At 44.1% G+C, this 17,392-nt stretch overlaps 1 protein-coding gene across 2 annotated transcripts; it reads left to right on the forward strand.

The window, feature by feature from the left end:
- Positions 1–335: 335 nt before the first annotated feature.
- Positions 336–4,790, forward strand: nabp1b (nucleic acid binding protein 1b). Of its 2 annotated transcripts, XM_079628958.1 has the most exons (7): positions 598–758; positions 2,579–2,717; positions 2,822–2,893; positions 2,975–3,062; positions 3,141–3,204; positions 3,728–3,807; positions 4,333–4,726. In XM_079628958.1, exons 1-7 carry the CDS (start codon positions 665–667, stop codon positions 4,405–4,407), a joined length of 612 nt encoding a protein of 203 aa, XP_079485084.1. In that variant the 5' UTR covers positions 598–664; the 3' UTR covers positions 4,408–4,726. The 2 variants fall into 2 exon arrangements, with proteins under 2 accessions (XP_079485083.1, XP_079485084.1); XM_079628957.1 differs by lacking the exon at positions 3,728–3,807 and having other exon boundaries at positions 336–758; positions 4,333–4,790.
- Positions 4,791–17,392: the final 12,602 nt, after the last annotated feature.

Below are 17,392 nucleotides of genomic sequence, written 5' to 3' on the forward strand. Positions count from 1 at the left end.
TGGCGTTATGATGACTAAATTAAAACAGCAGGAACGAAACAAGCGAAATTAATGCTTATATATCATTATATTAGTATACGATTAAACAATTCACCGTTTACATTTTCTATATTTTAATGAATTCAACAACAACAACAAAAAGCTTAACGTACTCAATAAAATCATGATAGAGGTATGATAGAGCGTATTATAGAACGTTTTTTACATGAGTATTATACACAGTCACGGTGGCCGAGAGGTTAAGGCGTTGGACTCGAAATCCAATGGGGTTTCCCCGCACAGGTTCGAATCCTGTTCGTGACGATATTTAGTTTTGATTCCAGTATAAGCATGGCACTTTTCAAACACACAAAACGCACAACTAAACTGATGTGAACATGTTTATTCACTTGCGTTCTTACAGGAAAATTAACGGGGTTTTTTTACGAACAATTTAGCACTTTTGTTTTTCCTTTCCTCCCTTATATGTTTGGCTAATACGGCTGAATTGTTCTTATAGCCTATTCAGTTTTAAAGGGGGGAGTTTCATGTGCAACATTCGTTAAAATCTGATCTCATTCAGGTAGCTTATAAATAGCCCACCTGGCACAATCAGTCATCTTAGGTGATCCAAGGTGGCTGGTAGTTTGACTGAATTACTCCCCCCCGCCCCCCTTGTTTTATAATGGCAAACCCGTTGACCGAAAGTGTGTGTCTGATTAAAGACCTTAAAGCTGGATTAAAAAATATTAATTTGGTTTTCATCGTCCTGGAAACTGGTAAGTCATATTTAAGTGAGAAACGTTTGCTTTTTAACGACCAAACGCGGTACGATTGCGTGGCTCTGTCCTCAATTTAAAAATGTTTCTGTGCTCACAAACAGTTTAATGTAGCCTACTTCAAATACGATTAGTAGGCTATAATGTCTTACAATTCTTGAGGTCCGTGCTGACTTCCATAAAAAATAAAAAGGTAGGCTATTAGTCAACATTGTTTTCAGTAGCCTAGTGAATCCGTGAACGAATCTTTCTTTTGAGTTGGATCTTTTCTGTGAGTCGTTTGAGCTGAGATTACAAATTTTGGCGTTCTGAATTAATCGGTCACGAATCGGACTGAATCGACCTGTGCTGTTACTCAGAAACTCAGAGAATCAGCATCCGAATACTAGGCTCAAGCTCACTCCTTGCTGATGTTGTGCACTCCGCTGCCATGCAGGCACTATAGGGATTATAGCTAAATGTGTGAACGAGTGAGCTATTTCAGGCACAGTTACAGAGTTATGTTTAAATTAATGAATTTCAGTGTTTAAAATTGACATTCTTATTTTTTTATGAAATATTGCACAATTAGCCTATAGATGATTTATCCATTATATTATATTTTTAATTCATGTGCCCTCGTAATCTTTGATCAAAATAACTTTCCCACCTTCTTGTGGTGACATGTCTCTTTTCTTTTCTGATGACTTTTTACTGGCGCGAGGGCGGGACAACCTGATCACTCACATGAGATCACTGCAATCGCCAACCACAACGATCCAATCAGTTCTTGATGGACAAAATCAAGTCCTGCCCCCTTTTCTTCTTCTTCAAGAAACCGTTTCAATCGGATATAGGCTACCCTAGGCTACATCACAATAGGAAAGAAAATAATATTTTTTTAAAGAAACTGACAGAGGTGGACAGTAACAAAGTACATTTACTTGAGTACTGTACTTAAGTACACTTTTTTGAGTATCTGTACTTTACTTGAGTATAATTTTTTCTGGAAACTTTTACTTCACTACATTTGAAAGACAAATATCGTACTTTTTACTCCACTACATTTCTGTCAAGGGCCTTGAGTAGAAAGTAGTAATGTCAGGGATGATTTTGGTTGCATTTTGGTTGTAAAGTCGGGTTGACGTCAGAACTCGACTGATGTTGGTTTCTGACGTCAACCGATTTTCAACCACAATACAACGTCTGTCCAACGTTGGAGATTAACGTCAATCTGACATTGGATTCTGACATCAATATGATTTTAATTTGCAACGTTGGGTTTGGTCTTCTAAATCCGAATTTTGTCATTGTTTTGGAGCACACTAGCTTATAGATGACAGTTCATACTAAAAGCCAAACAACTGGGAACAGCCATTTGTGTGTCCGAAACCATTGTGGACGTTATTGAGTGACTTATTCAATCCCACGACTGGAACTGTGTTCTAGAAATAAATATGATATTGATATGAGGGTAGGCAGGCATAGATTCAGAGGCATACGGTACTGTAAATTGGTTATTACATGCAACAATGCAACGATAATAAAACAATGCTTTGACATTTACTTTTATACTTAAGTACTTTTAAAAATGAGTACTTCTGTACTTTTACTTAAGTAAACATCGGTCTTTACAACTTTTACTTGTAATGGAGTAATATTTGACCAGTAGTATCTGTACTTTTACTCAAGTAAGGAAGTTGTGTACTTTGTCCACCTCTGGAAACTGATAAAAAAAAAAAGGATTCACGAAAATTAGTTGGAAAGCTAATTTGCCTTCGCCAAATTGCCTTACATTTAAGTGTGTTCCTTGTTTGTGCTTCTTTAACAATATATACCAGGTCGAGTGTCTAAGACAAAGGACGGACACGAAGTGCGTTCATGTAAAGTAGCTGACAGGACCGGAAGTATCACCATATCAGTGTGGGACGAGGTGGGCAGCTTGATACAAACCGGTGACATCATCCGACTCAATCGAGGGTGGGAGTAAAGTTTATAAGGCTGCTAATAATAATAATAGTAATGCTTCCAATCATAGGTTTGTTCATTTTCATCATGTTAAAGAAAATGACATTTGATTTCAGATACGCATCTCTGTTTAAAGGATGTCTTACACTTTATATTGGGAGAACAGGGGACCTCCAGAAGATCGGCGAGTACGTCTTCACACTCTTATTGAACTTAAGTTCTCTGAAACAATGATGATTGCAATAAGCACCTTCTTGCATCTATCAAAGGTTCTGTATGATATTCTCAGAGGTGCCAAATTTCAGTGAGCCCAACCAAGAGGTTCTGGATAAAATCAACCAAATAAACAACACCTACGTAAGTGCAAAAATACAGCTCAGAGGACATGAACCGTGAGATGAGCGCAGAATGAGTGTCTGTTTTATCTCTTAACAGGTTAAAACAGAAGCTCATGGCAGCGCTCCTGGTATGCCGAATCCCGGACCAGCTGTACCTACAGGTTGACACTTTCGAACCTTGAACGATCGTTTGACAAAGGCAGTGTTTATTGCATTATCATATTTAATTAATTCAGGGCCTAAAGGGGCCTCAGCATATTTCCAAGGGCCCGCAAGATGGCTTAAGGCCCCGATAAACTCAGCGTGAAGTTAATTTTCATTCTTTGCTTAGAGAAGTTTGAAATACCTTTACAGCGATGTACTGTTAGCGAACATCCCGACGCCACCCATGCTGTTGAGAGTGGCATTTAGATGAATAAGTTATGCTCTCAATAACAAAATAAACTCTTAAAAGATGACAGCGGTGAGAAAATAGGCAAGAAAGCATCTGATCATAGTGATGTGGATATGTTTGCCCCAGCTCTATAGTTTGGCACTACAGTGAAGTCACATTTATATAGCAATTTATACAATACAGTGCAGCTTACAACAGTGTCAGTGTCAATTTCTACTATAAAACAGTTATTGAGTGTGATCATGTTTTTATTCGTGGTCCTCGGACGTCTGACGAAATGAACCGAGTAGAAATCCACATCAAAGAAGGCGGAGCCTCAGATCCACAACTACCCATTACTTACTCGGCACGGACCAATGGTGGTTCGAAGGTGTTTACCAGACTTTAGAAACAAACTTCTTTTTGGCCTAATTTCTTTCAAAATGACGTCACACCAGTTCCTTATTCGATCTCTTGAAGAATATTGGGGTCTTTAAACTGATTAAAAATAAGACCCATTAAGCTAAAATAGCTCAAAATCATGATAAAAGCTGGAATCTAATTTCTTATTTTAATTAGTTCCCTTAAAGGTACACAATGTAACTTTTGGTTCCCACTCGGTCTAAAATAGTCTGAAAATAAAAACTTAGTATAGGCGTACTTTAGTGATTCAGGATAAGACAAAAACATGGGTTGGAAGATGGATTCATGATGTACTTGCTCATTGTATAAATGCAGTAAATTTTGAACAAAAAAAAAAAGTTGCATAGTGTACCTTCTTTAACAATTAAATGGATAAAAACAAATCAAGCTGTGTTTGCTCATTTAACATATCAGTCAGATGGCTCTCTCTGTATTAATATGTGATTCTTGGCCAGAATAAGCTGAAATGTGTACCATTCTCTCTGCCTCACAGCAAACGGCTCTGCTTTGTATTCTCCTTCTCCTGTCCCCCGAGAGACCTCCTTTGGTAGAGGTGGGCGTCATTTGAACCGCAACCATTGGAAGAGTGGCACTGCTTCTTTTGGTGGAGGTCAGGGCCCAAAACCATTTGGCACCATAACTAATGGACGGGATCCTCGCAGAGCACTGAAGAGATGAGAACAAGAAATTTATGTTTCAGTATCTGAGACAATGCTATTTTGTATTTATTTTTAAATGTTTTTTGTTGTTTTTTTATAGCTGAACTATTGTTTTTCAGTCAATTGATTGGTTAAGTTATTTGATTAATGAATTAAATTCACTTTTTCTGGATTTATGTGAGGTTATTTTGCAGAACAAAGTTGTGTACAAATAAAGTTACTTAAAATCATGTCATGCTTGTCATATTTGTGTTTTCATAGCAAGTTCGGCCCATTAAAGGTGCAGTAAGCGATTTCTGAGAATCATTGTTGAACACTTGAATTTTGAAATCAACCCAAACAAACACACCCTTCCCTTCATTGCTCCACCCCCAAAACGCACAAACACGTGATGCAAGACTGTATGTTTCTTTATCAATTCAGAAGATTATCAAACATGGACTTCAATATTTTACATCATTTCAACAGCAAGGAGCATTCCTTTATTGTGGATTTCCTTCTCAAACTCCACCTCCACTTTACTTGTGCACAGTGTTTTAGCGCACCACTTTAATCATATTGCTGGGTTTGTGTGAGGATCGCATTGAACTCTAAACTGACAAAACTCACAAGCTTGTATATAGTTCACCATGTTTTATGTCTCACCAGGCCATCCCAAAGTTTAACTTGCTGTAATTCTAGGAATTCTCTCCAGCACTGGAAAGATTTTCTAATATTAACGCGGGTCCTAAAGCTCTTGCCTGATCATAACCCTTCTTTTTCTAGTGATATTCCTCTGACCTTTTCTCTCTCTTTCAACAGTCTTTCTTCAAATCTCCCTCTTGCTCATTCTCTCTCATCTGCCATCATGAGTGGACACACCCATACTGCTGGCTACAAGTTTGTTGTGGTGGTTAGTCAGATACACTTTCAACAGTGTTTTTTCAGAAATCGCTTACTGCACCTTTAAAGGTAGGGCCATTCTGGAGAAGCTAGAATTAGCAAAGACTTTATATGAAAGACGGTGCACTCATATTACTATGAATGGGAGAACGCGCAACATGGCACAATAAGTTTCGCCTTCTAAAGAAAAGAGCCAATTGCTGATTGGTAAAGTAATCGCTTCACTGCAGCTGTCTTTAGAAGCTCCGGTTCCTATAGAAACAGTCAGTGTTCTGAAACGCTTAAAATTGTAAAAACAATTATCATGATTCGAGCATTTAGAAACAAAATGTATGATAGTTGTTGTCAGTGATTGTTTCAAATATGAAATTTAATTGTAAGCTTGGCCCATTCAAAGAGATAGGAGCTTTGAATGATTGGAGCCTAGCGGCGTTTCAAAGATGGTAGCCGAGTGAAAGGATTTGTCTTTAAAGGGTCTTTGGCAATAGCAAGCTCCCTTGCTCCCACCCTCCCTTCAGAGCAACTCCGAACGCAGCATATAAGCTTGTTGTTTTGGTTCAGGAGGAACTGTAAAAGGCAGCTGCTGTTAGTTTGAAGTGCTCGGTGACTGTCTGTCTACTCTCTGCATAGCCTTGTGTAATGAGCTGATGACGTGTGATGTCTGTGCGAGGCCGTGGTGGTATGGAAATACATGTTGACAGGCAGGTAGAACTGAATCATTGTATTCGGACCGAATGCAATGATTGGACAAAAAAATGTTGGTACTGAGACTTCCACAGAAGATATTTGTATTTGTATGTTTTAATACCACTTCTGTACCTACGGTTCGTACAGAGCTTGGTAAGAAGGCTTTTAGTTATGCAGCCCCAGACACCTGGAACACATTACAGACTGATTTGCAATTGCGAACTCTGATTTCATTTGGTGAATTTAAACATCGTATGAAAGTGTTGGAAATAGATGCCATAAATTCACTGTTTTTAAAATACCTAAATCACTTTATACCTATGGTAGGTATAAATTGTATTTTTAAGTAGTCTGATGTTGATGTGGTTTGTGTATGTATCTTGAGGATCTTGTTTAAAAGTTTCTTGTTGTTGTACGTATGCTTGATGATCATATTTGTAACTATGCGTTGTTAGTATGCTGCCATTTTGGCCAGGTCTCTCTTGCAAAAGAGGTTTTAAATCTCAATGAGATCATCTGGTTAAATAAAGGTTAAATAAATAAAAACTTCTGTGATTGATTGCTATCAGGATGTGAAGAGAGTTTCAACCAGTAACTGTTCTGTGAAGGGAACTTTTTAGTGTAACGTTATGTATGAATGAATGAATGAATGAATGAATGAATGAATGAATGGAGACATTTATATAGTGCTTTCATCCAGTATGTACTACTGTACATCCAAAGCGTTTAACAATCATATCAGGGAATCTCTCCTCAACCACCACCAGTGTTCAGCATCCACTTGGATGATGCGACGGCAGCCACAGTACAACAGCACCAGTGCGCTCACACACACACCCGCTATAGTGGAGAGGAGAGAGAGTGATAGAGCCAGTTCAATGGATGGGGATTATTAGGAGGCCATGATAGGCAAGGGCCAATGGATAGAATGTGGCCAGGACACCGGGGTTACACCTCTAGCCTACTCTTTACGAGAAATGCCATGGGATTTTTAATGACCACAGAGAGTCAGGACCTCGGTTTAACATCTCATCCGAAAGATGAGAGTACGTAGTTGTAGTACGATAGACATGTAAGAGGGGACACAAGGTTATGAGGTCAGCTCCTTAATAAAGTATTTATCTTGAGCATCACACGCGTGCCTGGTTCGTTATTGTGAAAAAAGTTAACAACCGTAACAAAAGGTGTTTATAAAACAAATTACCTATACCTACCTTTAAAAGATTGTGAACTTTTTCTGATGGAATTTGATCTGTTGGAAATCTTTTTTCTTCTTTTTTTCTGAGAGTTTGCTCATAAAATAAGTGTGTGTGTTAGATTTTTCTTACATACCTGGAACCTAATTACCTGGGGCGTCTCCAATCGACACCCAAGCGTCTACAGTAGACACTTAATATCTATATCTGGGGCGTCTCCAGTCGACACTTAATAATATCTTTAGACTCTAGCTCCTGCATCTACAGTCGACAACTGGCTTCGCGTTCACAATCTCTAACTTGTTCCCCTATCTAACTTGCTGCGCAGCAATAATAACCGACAGTCTTCAGACAATGCCTTCGAATATGCTTTAATCACGGCTGGGAGAGTTCTCGGGCAATTCTCAGAGAACCTCCCCCAGCAAAAGGACTATAACAATTTTTTTATAGAAAAGGAGCATGACAAAAATGCCATGAAACATCACATAATTTCCCTACAATTTGATTGGTTCTTAATAAGCAAACAGTAGGTAGGAGCAGACCTCAAATAATTTGAAAAAATATTTATTTGATTACTCAATATATCATGAGACAATGCAGACAGTATATTTTTGATATTGTCATTCCATGGCAGAGGTGTCAAGTAACGAAGTACAAATACTTCGTTACATTACTTAAGTAGAAATTTTGGGTATCTATACTTTACTTTACTAATTATTTTTCAGCCGACTTTTTACTTCTACTCCTTACATTTTCACGCAATTATCTGTACTTTCTACTCCTTACATTTTAAAAATAGCCTCGTTACTCCTATTTCATTTCTGCTTGTTTTCATTCGGCTTGTCGTCGTTGGCCAAAAATGGCCAATTATACAATAGATCTGAGTCCCGCCTCCTGAACACACATCGCTGAACTGATTGGCTTTGTGTTTTCTTTCTAACTTGTGAGAGGCTGTCCGCGCGGCGCGCTGTTGTTACATTTGGTTACTGTAGATGCGGTAAGCGAGGTAGAAATGAATCAACAGTTCTCTTACGTAGAGTTCTCTCGTACTGCGTCGAAGAACGCTACGGGAAAGATATTTCTTTGTCGAGATTGAAGCCTAAAATTAATCCTTAATTTTGTAATAATGTAAAACGCTTTTCTGAAGCATACAACCTAGGCGGAGCAATACAGCTCACCCATTGGCTGCTCTGCCAGAAAAGCACAGCCTATGCGAGGCCAGGACGCTGACCAATGAGGACGCTTCGCGCCCTTCTGCGTCACCTCCCGCCCAAACAGGCGTGGCCTAGGCCTATAAATACGAGCATAGCTGTCTAACACGCCGATTTTCTTAAATTCAACGAAGCTGCACGCATCGCTGGATTGATTCGAGCCGCCACAGCCGTTTGGAACAAGCACCTCAGCAGGACGAGCCCTTACCTGAAGCCGCTGGTCATCGCCGCCTTCAGCCGCCGTTCCCTGCTGCGCTTCTCCGGCGTGGAATATCCTTTCAGTTTTGTGTGTGTTTTGTGTGTGTGTTCGCCTACCGCGGCACACATTTTTTCCTCACAAAAGAGCAACGAGTGTCTTTTTAAAGATGTCTCGCGTTTCCTGCGGCTCCTGCCGAGCCGCGCTCATCGACGGGGACCACCACGAACTGTGTGTTTCCTGCTTGGGCGAGGAACATGCAGCTCTCGCTCTCGGTGATGGCGGCTGCCATCACTGCGACATGATGCCAATCGCGACTCTGCGGACTCGCCTTGCATCTTTCGCCGAGACTGCTCAACCGCCCCCTGTAGCGCCGCGCCGTAAGAAGCGCCGCGCTCAGCGGGTCCCGGAACCTCCCTCCACGAGGAGCTCGCCGCCGCCACCGCCGCTAGCTCCTCTCAACGTGTCGCTTGAGTCGCTCACCGACGGACAACAGCCGCAGCACGCCGCTTTGTCCGTTATGGAGGACGACCAGCAAGCCGTATCAGAGGGGGATGACGATTGCTGTTCGCTTCTCGCTTCGGAGAACGAGGGATGGGCGAGCTCTGTGGACCTCCCCTCCCCCGCCGTTCCGGAACGTCGAGGAGGGAAGATCAGCATCGAGACAGAGCTGATGCGTCTGCTCACACAGGCCGTATCGAGCCTCGGCCTCGAGTGGTCGACGCCCGAACAACCTGCACTCAACCGGCTGGATGGCCGCTTCCTCGCTGGAGACCGCGCTGCGCCCCCCTCCAGACACGCACCCTTTCTTCCTGAGCTTCACGAAGAGGTAGCGAAATCGTGGAAGGCGCCATTTTCAGCCAGAGTACGTACTTCTGCCTCGCCAGCATTCTCCGTAGTGGACGGTGCTCGCGACAGAGGCTACCACGCTCTCCCTCCGGTCGAGGAGGCTGTAGCGACTCACCTTTGCCCACCCTCTGCTGGACGGCGGGCTAAGGGAGTCCTACCATCTAAAGCTTGCCGCACTTCGTCAGCTCTGAACGGCCGCGTGTATTCCGCCGCCGGACAAGCTGCATCGGCGCTGCACACCATGGCGGTGCTCCAAATCCACCAGGCTAACCTCCTCTGCAAGCTAGATGAGGAAGGCCCGGGCGCGATCAGTGTTCCGGACTTACGTAGCGCCACAGACCTCGCTCTTCGCGCTACAAAGTCCGCCGCACACGCCATCGGCAGGATTATGGCCTCAGCTACTGTTTCCGAGAGACATTTGTGGCTGACTCTCTCCGAAATGGCGGAGTCGGAGCGCTCTGCGTTCCTCGACGCTCCCATTTCACCGACTGGCCTCTTCGGATCCTCCGTGAAGGACTTCGCGGACCGATTCGCCGAGGTACAGAAGACTTCGCAGGCCATGAGACATTTTCTGCCAAAGCGCTCCAGTTCCGCAACAGGCCGCCCTAAACAGCCGCCTGCCCGAACTCAGCAGCGCCCCGCGCCCGCCGCACCGGCCCAGCAGCAACAGGCCCGAGAGAGACCACGGTCTCGCTCCGCCGGACGCCGCCCGCCACCGCGTGGTCCTCGGCCCAAGATCTCACTCAAGCCCGAGGCCTCGGCGCCATCCTAGCCCTGCTAGGAAAACGACGGTGTTCGGGTCCCGCTGCGGCCGGACTTCCACCAAAGATTTTCGCTTGTACAGCCCTAAGTTCCGTGTTTGTACCAGTGTATTTAGCAGCCAACAAACCGGCCGTAAAGCCCGTTTGCCTGCACACAAACGCCGTTTTCACGGCGACCCAGATAAATCTAAAAAAAGAGTTTAATTTCTGGTGTTCCGGCCAAGGCCGATGGTGTAATGTGTGTAACTGCAATGCCCACCCAGTGCCCATTCATTCACACAAGCACAGCCCCGTTCAACACAGGGTTTGCACACATAAAATCGGCTCATGCCGGTTGTGCTTTACATGTAGTGAGCGTGCCCACTATCCAGTGCCCACAACCACTACACACTGCACGTTCCGCGGTTTCTGTAAAAACGAAACTAACGAACGGTCAGTCAGTACACGACACAGTGTCCCCGGTGTTATAAATGTGCCCGCCACCAAGCGCCCACGTTTATTTACAAACATAACGAGCCCCGTAGGGCTCGCCCCGCGTGCTCTCTCTCAACTCAGAGAGTCGAGCGCGCGCGGGACGCATACTGTGTTAAACATGTCCCCCGCCTCAGACGCCACGGCGTCCATGTTACAGCACACGGTTGCTCTCGTGTCGCCGCCATTTCGCGACCAGGGCCCAGATTACATTCAACCCCTAGTCACACGTGCACATGCATGGGAAAGACTTCCCGGGGTCTCAGAATGGGTGCTAGAGACTATAAAAAGAGGCTATTCGCTACAGTTTCATCGACGCCCTCCCCGTTTCACGGGAAAAGTCGAAACCACGGTAAAAACAGAAGTAGCACATCTACTTCGAGCCGAAATAGCGAAGCTATTGAGCAAAGGGGCCATAGAGCCTTTATCTCAAGCTCAGAGCGAAGGGGGTCTGTACAGCAGATATTTCCTGGTACCGAAGAAAGACGGGGGTCTCAGACCCATTTTAGATCTAAGGCGTCTGAACAAAACGCTAACAAAGCGGAAGTTCAGAATGCTCACGACCAGAAAAATCCTCGCGCAAATTCGCCAAGGAGACTGGTTTATGGCGATAGATCTGAAAGACGCGTATTTTCACATACAAATTGCGTCACGTCACAGGCGATTTTTGAGATTCGCCTTCGAGGGCCGGGCATATCAGTACACAGTCCTGCCTTTCGGCCTATCCCTAGCACCTCGTACATTTACAGTGTGCATGGACGCGGCGCTGGCACCCCTGAGACTCCGAGGCGTTCGAATTCTGAACTATTTGGACGATTGGCTGATTCTAGCTCAATCGCCGTCAGAACTCGCTCACCACAAGACGCTAATACTCGATCACCTCGAGTGCTTAGGTCTGAGAGTCAATTGGGAGAAAAGTTCACTGTTTCCCAGTCAAAGGATCTCCTTTTTAGGACTGGATCTGAACTCACTGTCTATGACAGCACGTCTGTCATCACAGCGCAGGCGAAATACCCTGCAAATGGCGAAATCCTTCCGCAGCGGCCACATAGTGCCGCTCAGGAGATTTCAGAAAATGCTGGGCCTCATGGCCTCAGCCTCTACAGTGCTGCAGTTGGGCCTGCTGCGCATGCGCCCACTACAGTTCTGGTTGAGAACGCGCGTACCGCGCCGAGCATGGTTACACGGTCGTTATCGCCTCAAGGTCACTCAGGAATGCATTTCAGCCCTGACACCATGGAGAGCGTCAGACTGGTACCGGTCAGGTGTAAGCCTGGGGACTTCCTCGAGCCTGAAGGTGGTGTCCACGGACGCGTCCACCTCAGGCTGGGGAGCACTGCTCGACGGCAGACCGCTCTTTGGCCAATGGGCAGAGCGAGCCAAACTACCGCACATAAACTGCCTGGAAATGATGGCGGTGGACTTTGCGCTGAGGCGTTTCTGTCCCCGGATAAAAGGACACCACGTCCTGGTCCGCTCGGACAACGTGTCGGTAGTAGCCTACATAAACCACCAGGGTGGCCTGAGGTCCCGAAACCTATTCAGGTTAGCGGAACGCATACTGGTGTGGGCCCAGCACAACCTGCGCTCGTTAAGAGCAATACACGTGCCAGGCCACTTGAACGTAGGCCCGGACAGACTCTCACGGAACAATGTTCCTACGGGAGAGTGGTCCCTACACACACAGACAGTGCGTCTGCTGTGGAAAAGGTTCGGCAGAGCGGAAATAGACCTGTTTGCAAACCAGGAGAACGCTCACTGCCCAGAATTCTTTTCGAAGAGCGCGAACGCGCTGGCCAGAGTCTGGCCCCGCCGTCCGCTCTATGCCTTTCCTCCTGTCTCACTCCTGCCTCAAGTGCTGGAGCGTATCAAGGAGAGCGGATGCTCGGTACTACTGGTTGCTCCATACTGGACGAATCAGACCTGGTTCCCAGCTTTGATGCGACTGAAAAGTACTGCCCCGTGGCCGATTCCAGTGAGGAGAGACCTCCTCTCACAGGCCAAGGGCGCGATTCTGCATCCTCACCCCGAGCTTTGGTCCCTACACGTATGGGCCATAAACGGGTACCCGCTAACCTCCCAAGAGGAGTGTTAGACACGATCGAGCAAGCTAGGGCTCCGTCTACTAGACGGCTCTACGCTTCCAAATGGTCGGTGTTCTCTGGATGGTGTTCAGATCAAGGTCTGTCACCACTTCAGTGTGGAGAACCGGAGATTCTCTCCTTCTTGCAAGAGCTATTGGATAAGGGAAGAACCCCATCCACGCTCAAAGTCTATGTGGCTGCCATATCAGCGTTCGTTAATCCAACGCTTGGCCGTTCACTAGGCAGGAACGACCTGGTGGTCCGCTTCCTGAGAGGCGCCAGGAGGTTAAACCCTCCAAGGCCTCCTTCAGTCCCCGTTTGGGACCTTTCTACAGTGTTGAACGCTATGAAAGGGGCCCCTTTCGAGCCTATTCACTCAGTTGACATGAAACACCTGTCTTTCAAGACCGTGTTTCTTTTGGCTCTCGCTTCAGTGAAGCGTGTGGGAGACTTGCAAGCGCTCTCAGTAAGAGCTTCTTGTATGGAGTTCGGGCCAAACGACTCTGTAGTCGTATTGAAACCGAAGCATGGGTACGTGCCTAAGTCCCTCAACACACCGTTCAGGGCTCAGGTCATCTCCCTGTCGGCCCTGCCGGCTTCAGAGGACGGAAATAGCTCCCTTTGCCCGGTCAGGGCATTAAGAGCTTATGTGTCCCGCTCCGCTGTTTTTCGACAGACGGAGCAGCTCTTTGTTTCGTTCAGCGGACGCTCCAAGGGGCGAGCCGCGACGAAACAGAGTCTGTCTCGATGGGTAGTGGACGCCATTGCGCTAGCCTACGCATCTAGAGGTTTGGAATGCCCTTTGGGCATCAGAGCACACTCCACGAGAGGCATGGCCTCTTCATGGGCTTGGTATAGCGGAATCTCGTTACAAGATATCTGTATGGCGGCAGGCTGGGCCTCCCCGTCTACATTTATTAGGTTCTATAACCTAGAGGTTCCTGCGTTGCAGGCTAAACTGCTCTCGGTCTAGAAGACTATGTATTAGTGTCCTGCCCCGCGCTGCGGCCCAGGTCACTTCAGTGTTAATATGTATATGTGTTCCTGCCCCGCTGTGCGGCCCAGGTCACTTCAATGTTTAAGCATCACTCACTGACAATGTGTCCCATGAGCATGCTATTACCCCTCATATATATCTATATTTACATATATATGCTATTATGCCTTAAGAGGCACTACTATAAAGGGATGATGCTAATTTAGCCGCTCTCCCTATACTTCTTGGGGTAGGCACTTGTATACCAGGGCGCGCGCGCCCTTAGGTGTCTGTGTCGGTCCAAGAGCACGCACGGCGTTTTACATGGGGTTCCCGTAGCGTTCTTCGACGCAGTACGAGAGAACTCTACGTAAGAGAACGTACTCGGTTACTAACGTAACCTCGGTTCTCTCTAGAAGAGGGAACGAGTACTGCGTCTCATGGCCGTGCGTGTCCGCGCTGCGTCGCTTCATTGACGAAAATCGGCGTGTTAGACAGCTATGCTCGTATTTATAGGCCTAGGCCACGCCTGTTTGGGCGGGAGGTGACGCAGAAGGGCGCGAAGCGTCCTCATTGGTCAGCGTCCTGGCCTCGCATAGGCTGTGCTTTTCTGGCAGAGCAGCCAATGGGTGAGCTGTATTGCTCCGCCTAGGTTGTATGCTTCAGAAAAGCGTTTTACATTATTACAAAATTAAGGATTAATTTTAGGCTTCAATCTCGACAAAGAAATATCTTTCCCGTAGCGTTCTTCGACGCAGTACTCGTTCCCTCTTCTAGAGAGAACCGAGGTTACGTTAGTAACCGAGTACGTTTTGTGCTCAAGAATACGGAGCAAATCGCGTCAAATATTGCTTTGGGGACAGCCGTTTTTACAATATTGCCTACTGTATGACAATCGCGGGATAAGTGGCAAACATAATCGTTAGTGTGTGTGTGCGTGCGCGCGTGTGTGTGACGTGTGAGTGAGAGGAGAGAGAGAGTGTGTGTGTGCGTGTGTGTGTGTGAGAGAGAGAGAGAGAGAGAGAGAGAGAGAGTGTGTGTGAATGTGTGTGTGAGAGAGAGAGAGAGAGAGTGTGTGTGTGTGTGTGTGAGAGAGAGAGAGAGAGAGAGAGAGAGAGTGTGTGTGTGTGTGTGTGAGAGAGAGAGAGAGAGTGTGTGTGTGTGTGTGTGTGAGAGAGAGAGAGAGTGTGTGTGTGTGTGTGTGAGAGAGAGAGAGAGAGAGTGTGTGTGTGTGAGAGAGAGAGAGAGAGAGTGTGTGTGTGTGTGTGTGTGTGTGTGTGAGAGAGAGAGAGAGAGAGAGAGAGTGTGTGTGTGTGTGTGAGAGAGAGATAGAGAGTGTGTGTGTGAGAGAGAGATAGAGAGAGAGAGTGTGTGTGTGTGTGTGTGTGTGTGTGTGTGTGTGTGTGTGTGTGTGTGTGTGTGTGTGTGTGTGTGTGTGTGTGTGTGTGTGTGTGTGTGTGTGTGTGTGTGTGTGTGTGCGCGCGAGCGCAACCATTATAGTGTCAAAATATCCCCACAAAGATGGCAATATCCGAAATCCTTACAGTATATGCGGCTGAAACAGGTAGCCTAGTGCCTCACAAGTTTTTCAACATTTACATTTTAATAGATATAACATTATAGTCATTATGGCCTTAGAATTTTTTTAGGGGATGCACTATAGGCCCCTTTGGCTTTTGTCCTTAATGGCATTTTTTGCCTTGCATTACTTTTACTTTTATACTTTAAGTAGTTTTAAAATCCAGTACTTTTACACTTTTACTTGAGTAAAAAGCTTGAGTTGATACTTCAACTTCTACAGAAGTCATTTTAAACCCTAGTATCTGTACTTCTACTTGAGTAATGAATGTGAATACTTTTGACACCTCTGTTCCATGGACACCTTTGAATATCGTGAGACACGATACTCAAAGAACAGAACGTTTTAGTACATTGTGTTTCAAAGTGTTAGAATGTGAGGCCTAAAAGGGAAGTAAGGTTAGATGTTAGAGTTATGATTAGTTTGATATACAGTTTACTGTTTTATTCATTAAAAAAAAATACATCACAATTGTTATCTTCACTTTTTCTGGTTGGTTTAATCTCAAATATTACACTAGACTGGTATATTAATTGAATATTATATTGTATTGAGGCTCTTAAATGAGTGGTTCATTGCCTTGTTTAACATAAAAAATAAATACTAAATACACCTCTACAAGTGCTTATGTCAGCTGCTCTTTTGCATTGATATGGCATTGCATGAAATTTCAAGTCCTAGAGTGTTTTTTAATTAACAGTTAATAAATCTGCAAAAACTTATATAAATATAGCTTATATCATATACAATTATGTAATATAATTAGATAATAAATCTAATAAGCATATATTTCAATGAAACAGATAAATGCAAATTTGAATGCTAGGCTGAGAATTTATGAGTGGCATGTGATGGCAGTGACATTAAGGTGCATGATACCTGTTATTAACTAAAGACACCTCTACATTTACTTTAAATTTAATGTATAGCTAACCTTTGCTAATACTTTTTATTCAGTTATATAGTAATTCAGCCGTTATATGGTAAATAGTAATAGCAGACTTTACAAGTAATTATCCCTAAAATCATCACAAAAAAAATGCAGTTTTATTTCTAATGCTGCAACGTCGTTTCTCACAACATCCAAACTTTCACTTTCCTTTTTAATTTCAGTGTTATTTTTTTCTTGTCTGCACAAAAGGGTTCTGTTACTGGAAATCATTGCAAACACTTCAGAGAAACAGTATCACTCTTTTAGTTAAATCTGAAATACCATTGCAGAGTGTAATCTGTGCATTAAGTGTCATAAACTAATGGCCAGACTTATTGGCACCCTTGGTAACATATTTAACAAGATTTTATCTATGTCATATCTATCAGAATCATTCAACCTGAAGTAATGACGTGTAGTAACCTGTGTATAATTGCTGTTGTATTGAGTGTATGCAGAGTGGGACCAGCTCCTTGCTGAGTGTGAAGCCGACTTCTGCTGATTAAACTGCAAACTATTCTTCTTCATTCAAATTGTCTTCAATTTATTGCATCTCTGACTTCAGGTCTTCATTGATCATATCTGGTCCTGTGTCTTAACTGTAAATTTCCCTACAACTGCAAACTGCACCCAGAGCAATCTCTCAACGTTGAAATGTCATTGTGCTGAATGCCAGTCATGAAAATAAAATGATCATCTTTATTAAATGTTATTTAAATGTATAACATATTTCATTACAAATTGTTCACAAGTATAAAGTGGAAAAAGCAAATCCAAAGTATGCATAAAGCAAATCTTGTCACAATTGTGTACAAGATTCAATAATCACTGGTGGTGATGCATATATGCATAACTTATAATTATATTATTAAAGGATTTTTTCGATATTTTAAATATTAAACTAAAGAAAATAACATAATTACTTATAGTTGCAAATGCAGTTGAACACTTGAATTGAAGTAAAATCAACAAGGATTACAGTAAGATTTCTCCTTACCACATCACATTAAGTGCTAACAATGTATATTAATGTAAATTAAAATGTTCTGGTTCTGAATTATTAAAAAAAGT

The sequence above is a fragment of the Phoxinus phoxinus genome (assembly GCF_949152265.1).
Source record: "Phoxinus phoxinus genome assembly, chromosome: 11".
In the NCBI taxonomy this organism is placed as follows: Eukaryota; Metazoa; Chordata; class Actinopteri; order Cypriniformes; family Leuciscidae; genus Phoxinus; species Phoxinus phoxinus.

Bases quoted from the DNA above. Each gene is read 5' to 3' on its own strand.
- nabp1b (XM_079628957.1), top strand. From the start codon at position 665: ATGGCAAACCCGTTGACCGAAAGTGTGTGTCTGATTAAAGACCTTAAA. The intron at 3,063-3,140 runs GTAAGTGCAAAA...ATCTCTTAACAG, and splicing joins ACCAAATAAACAACACCTAC to GTTAAAACAGAAGCTCATGG. The intron at 3,205-4,332 runs GTTGACACTTTC...TCTGCCTCACAG, and splicing joins CGGACCAGCTGTACCTACAG to CAAACGGCTCTGCTTTGTAT.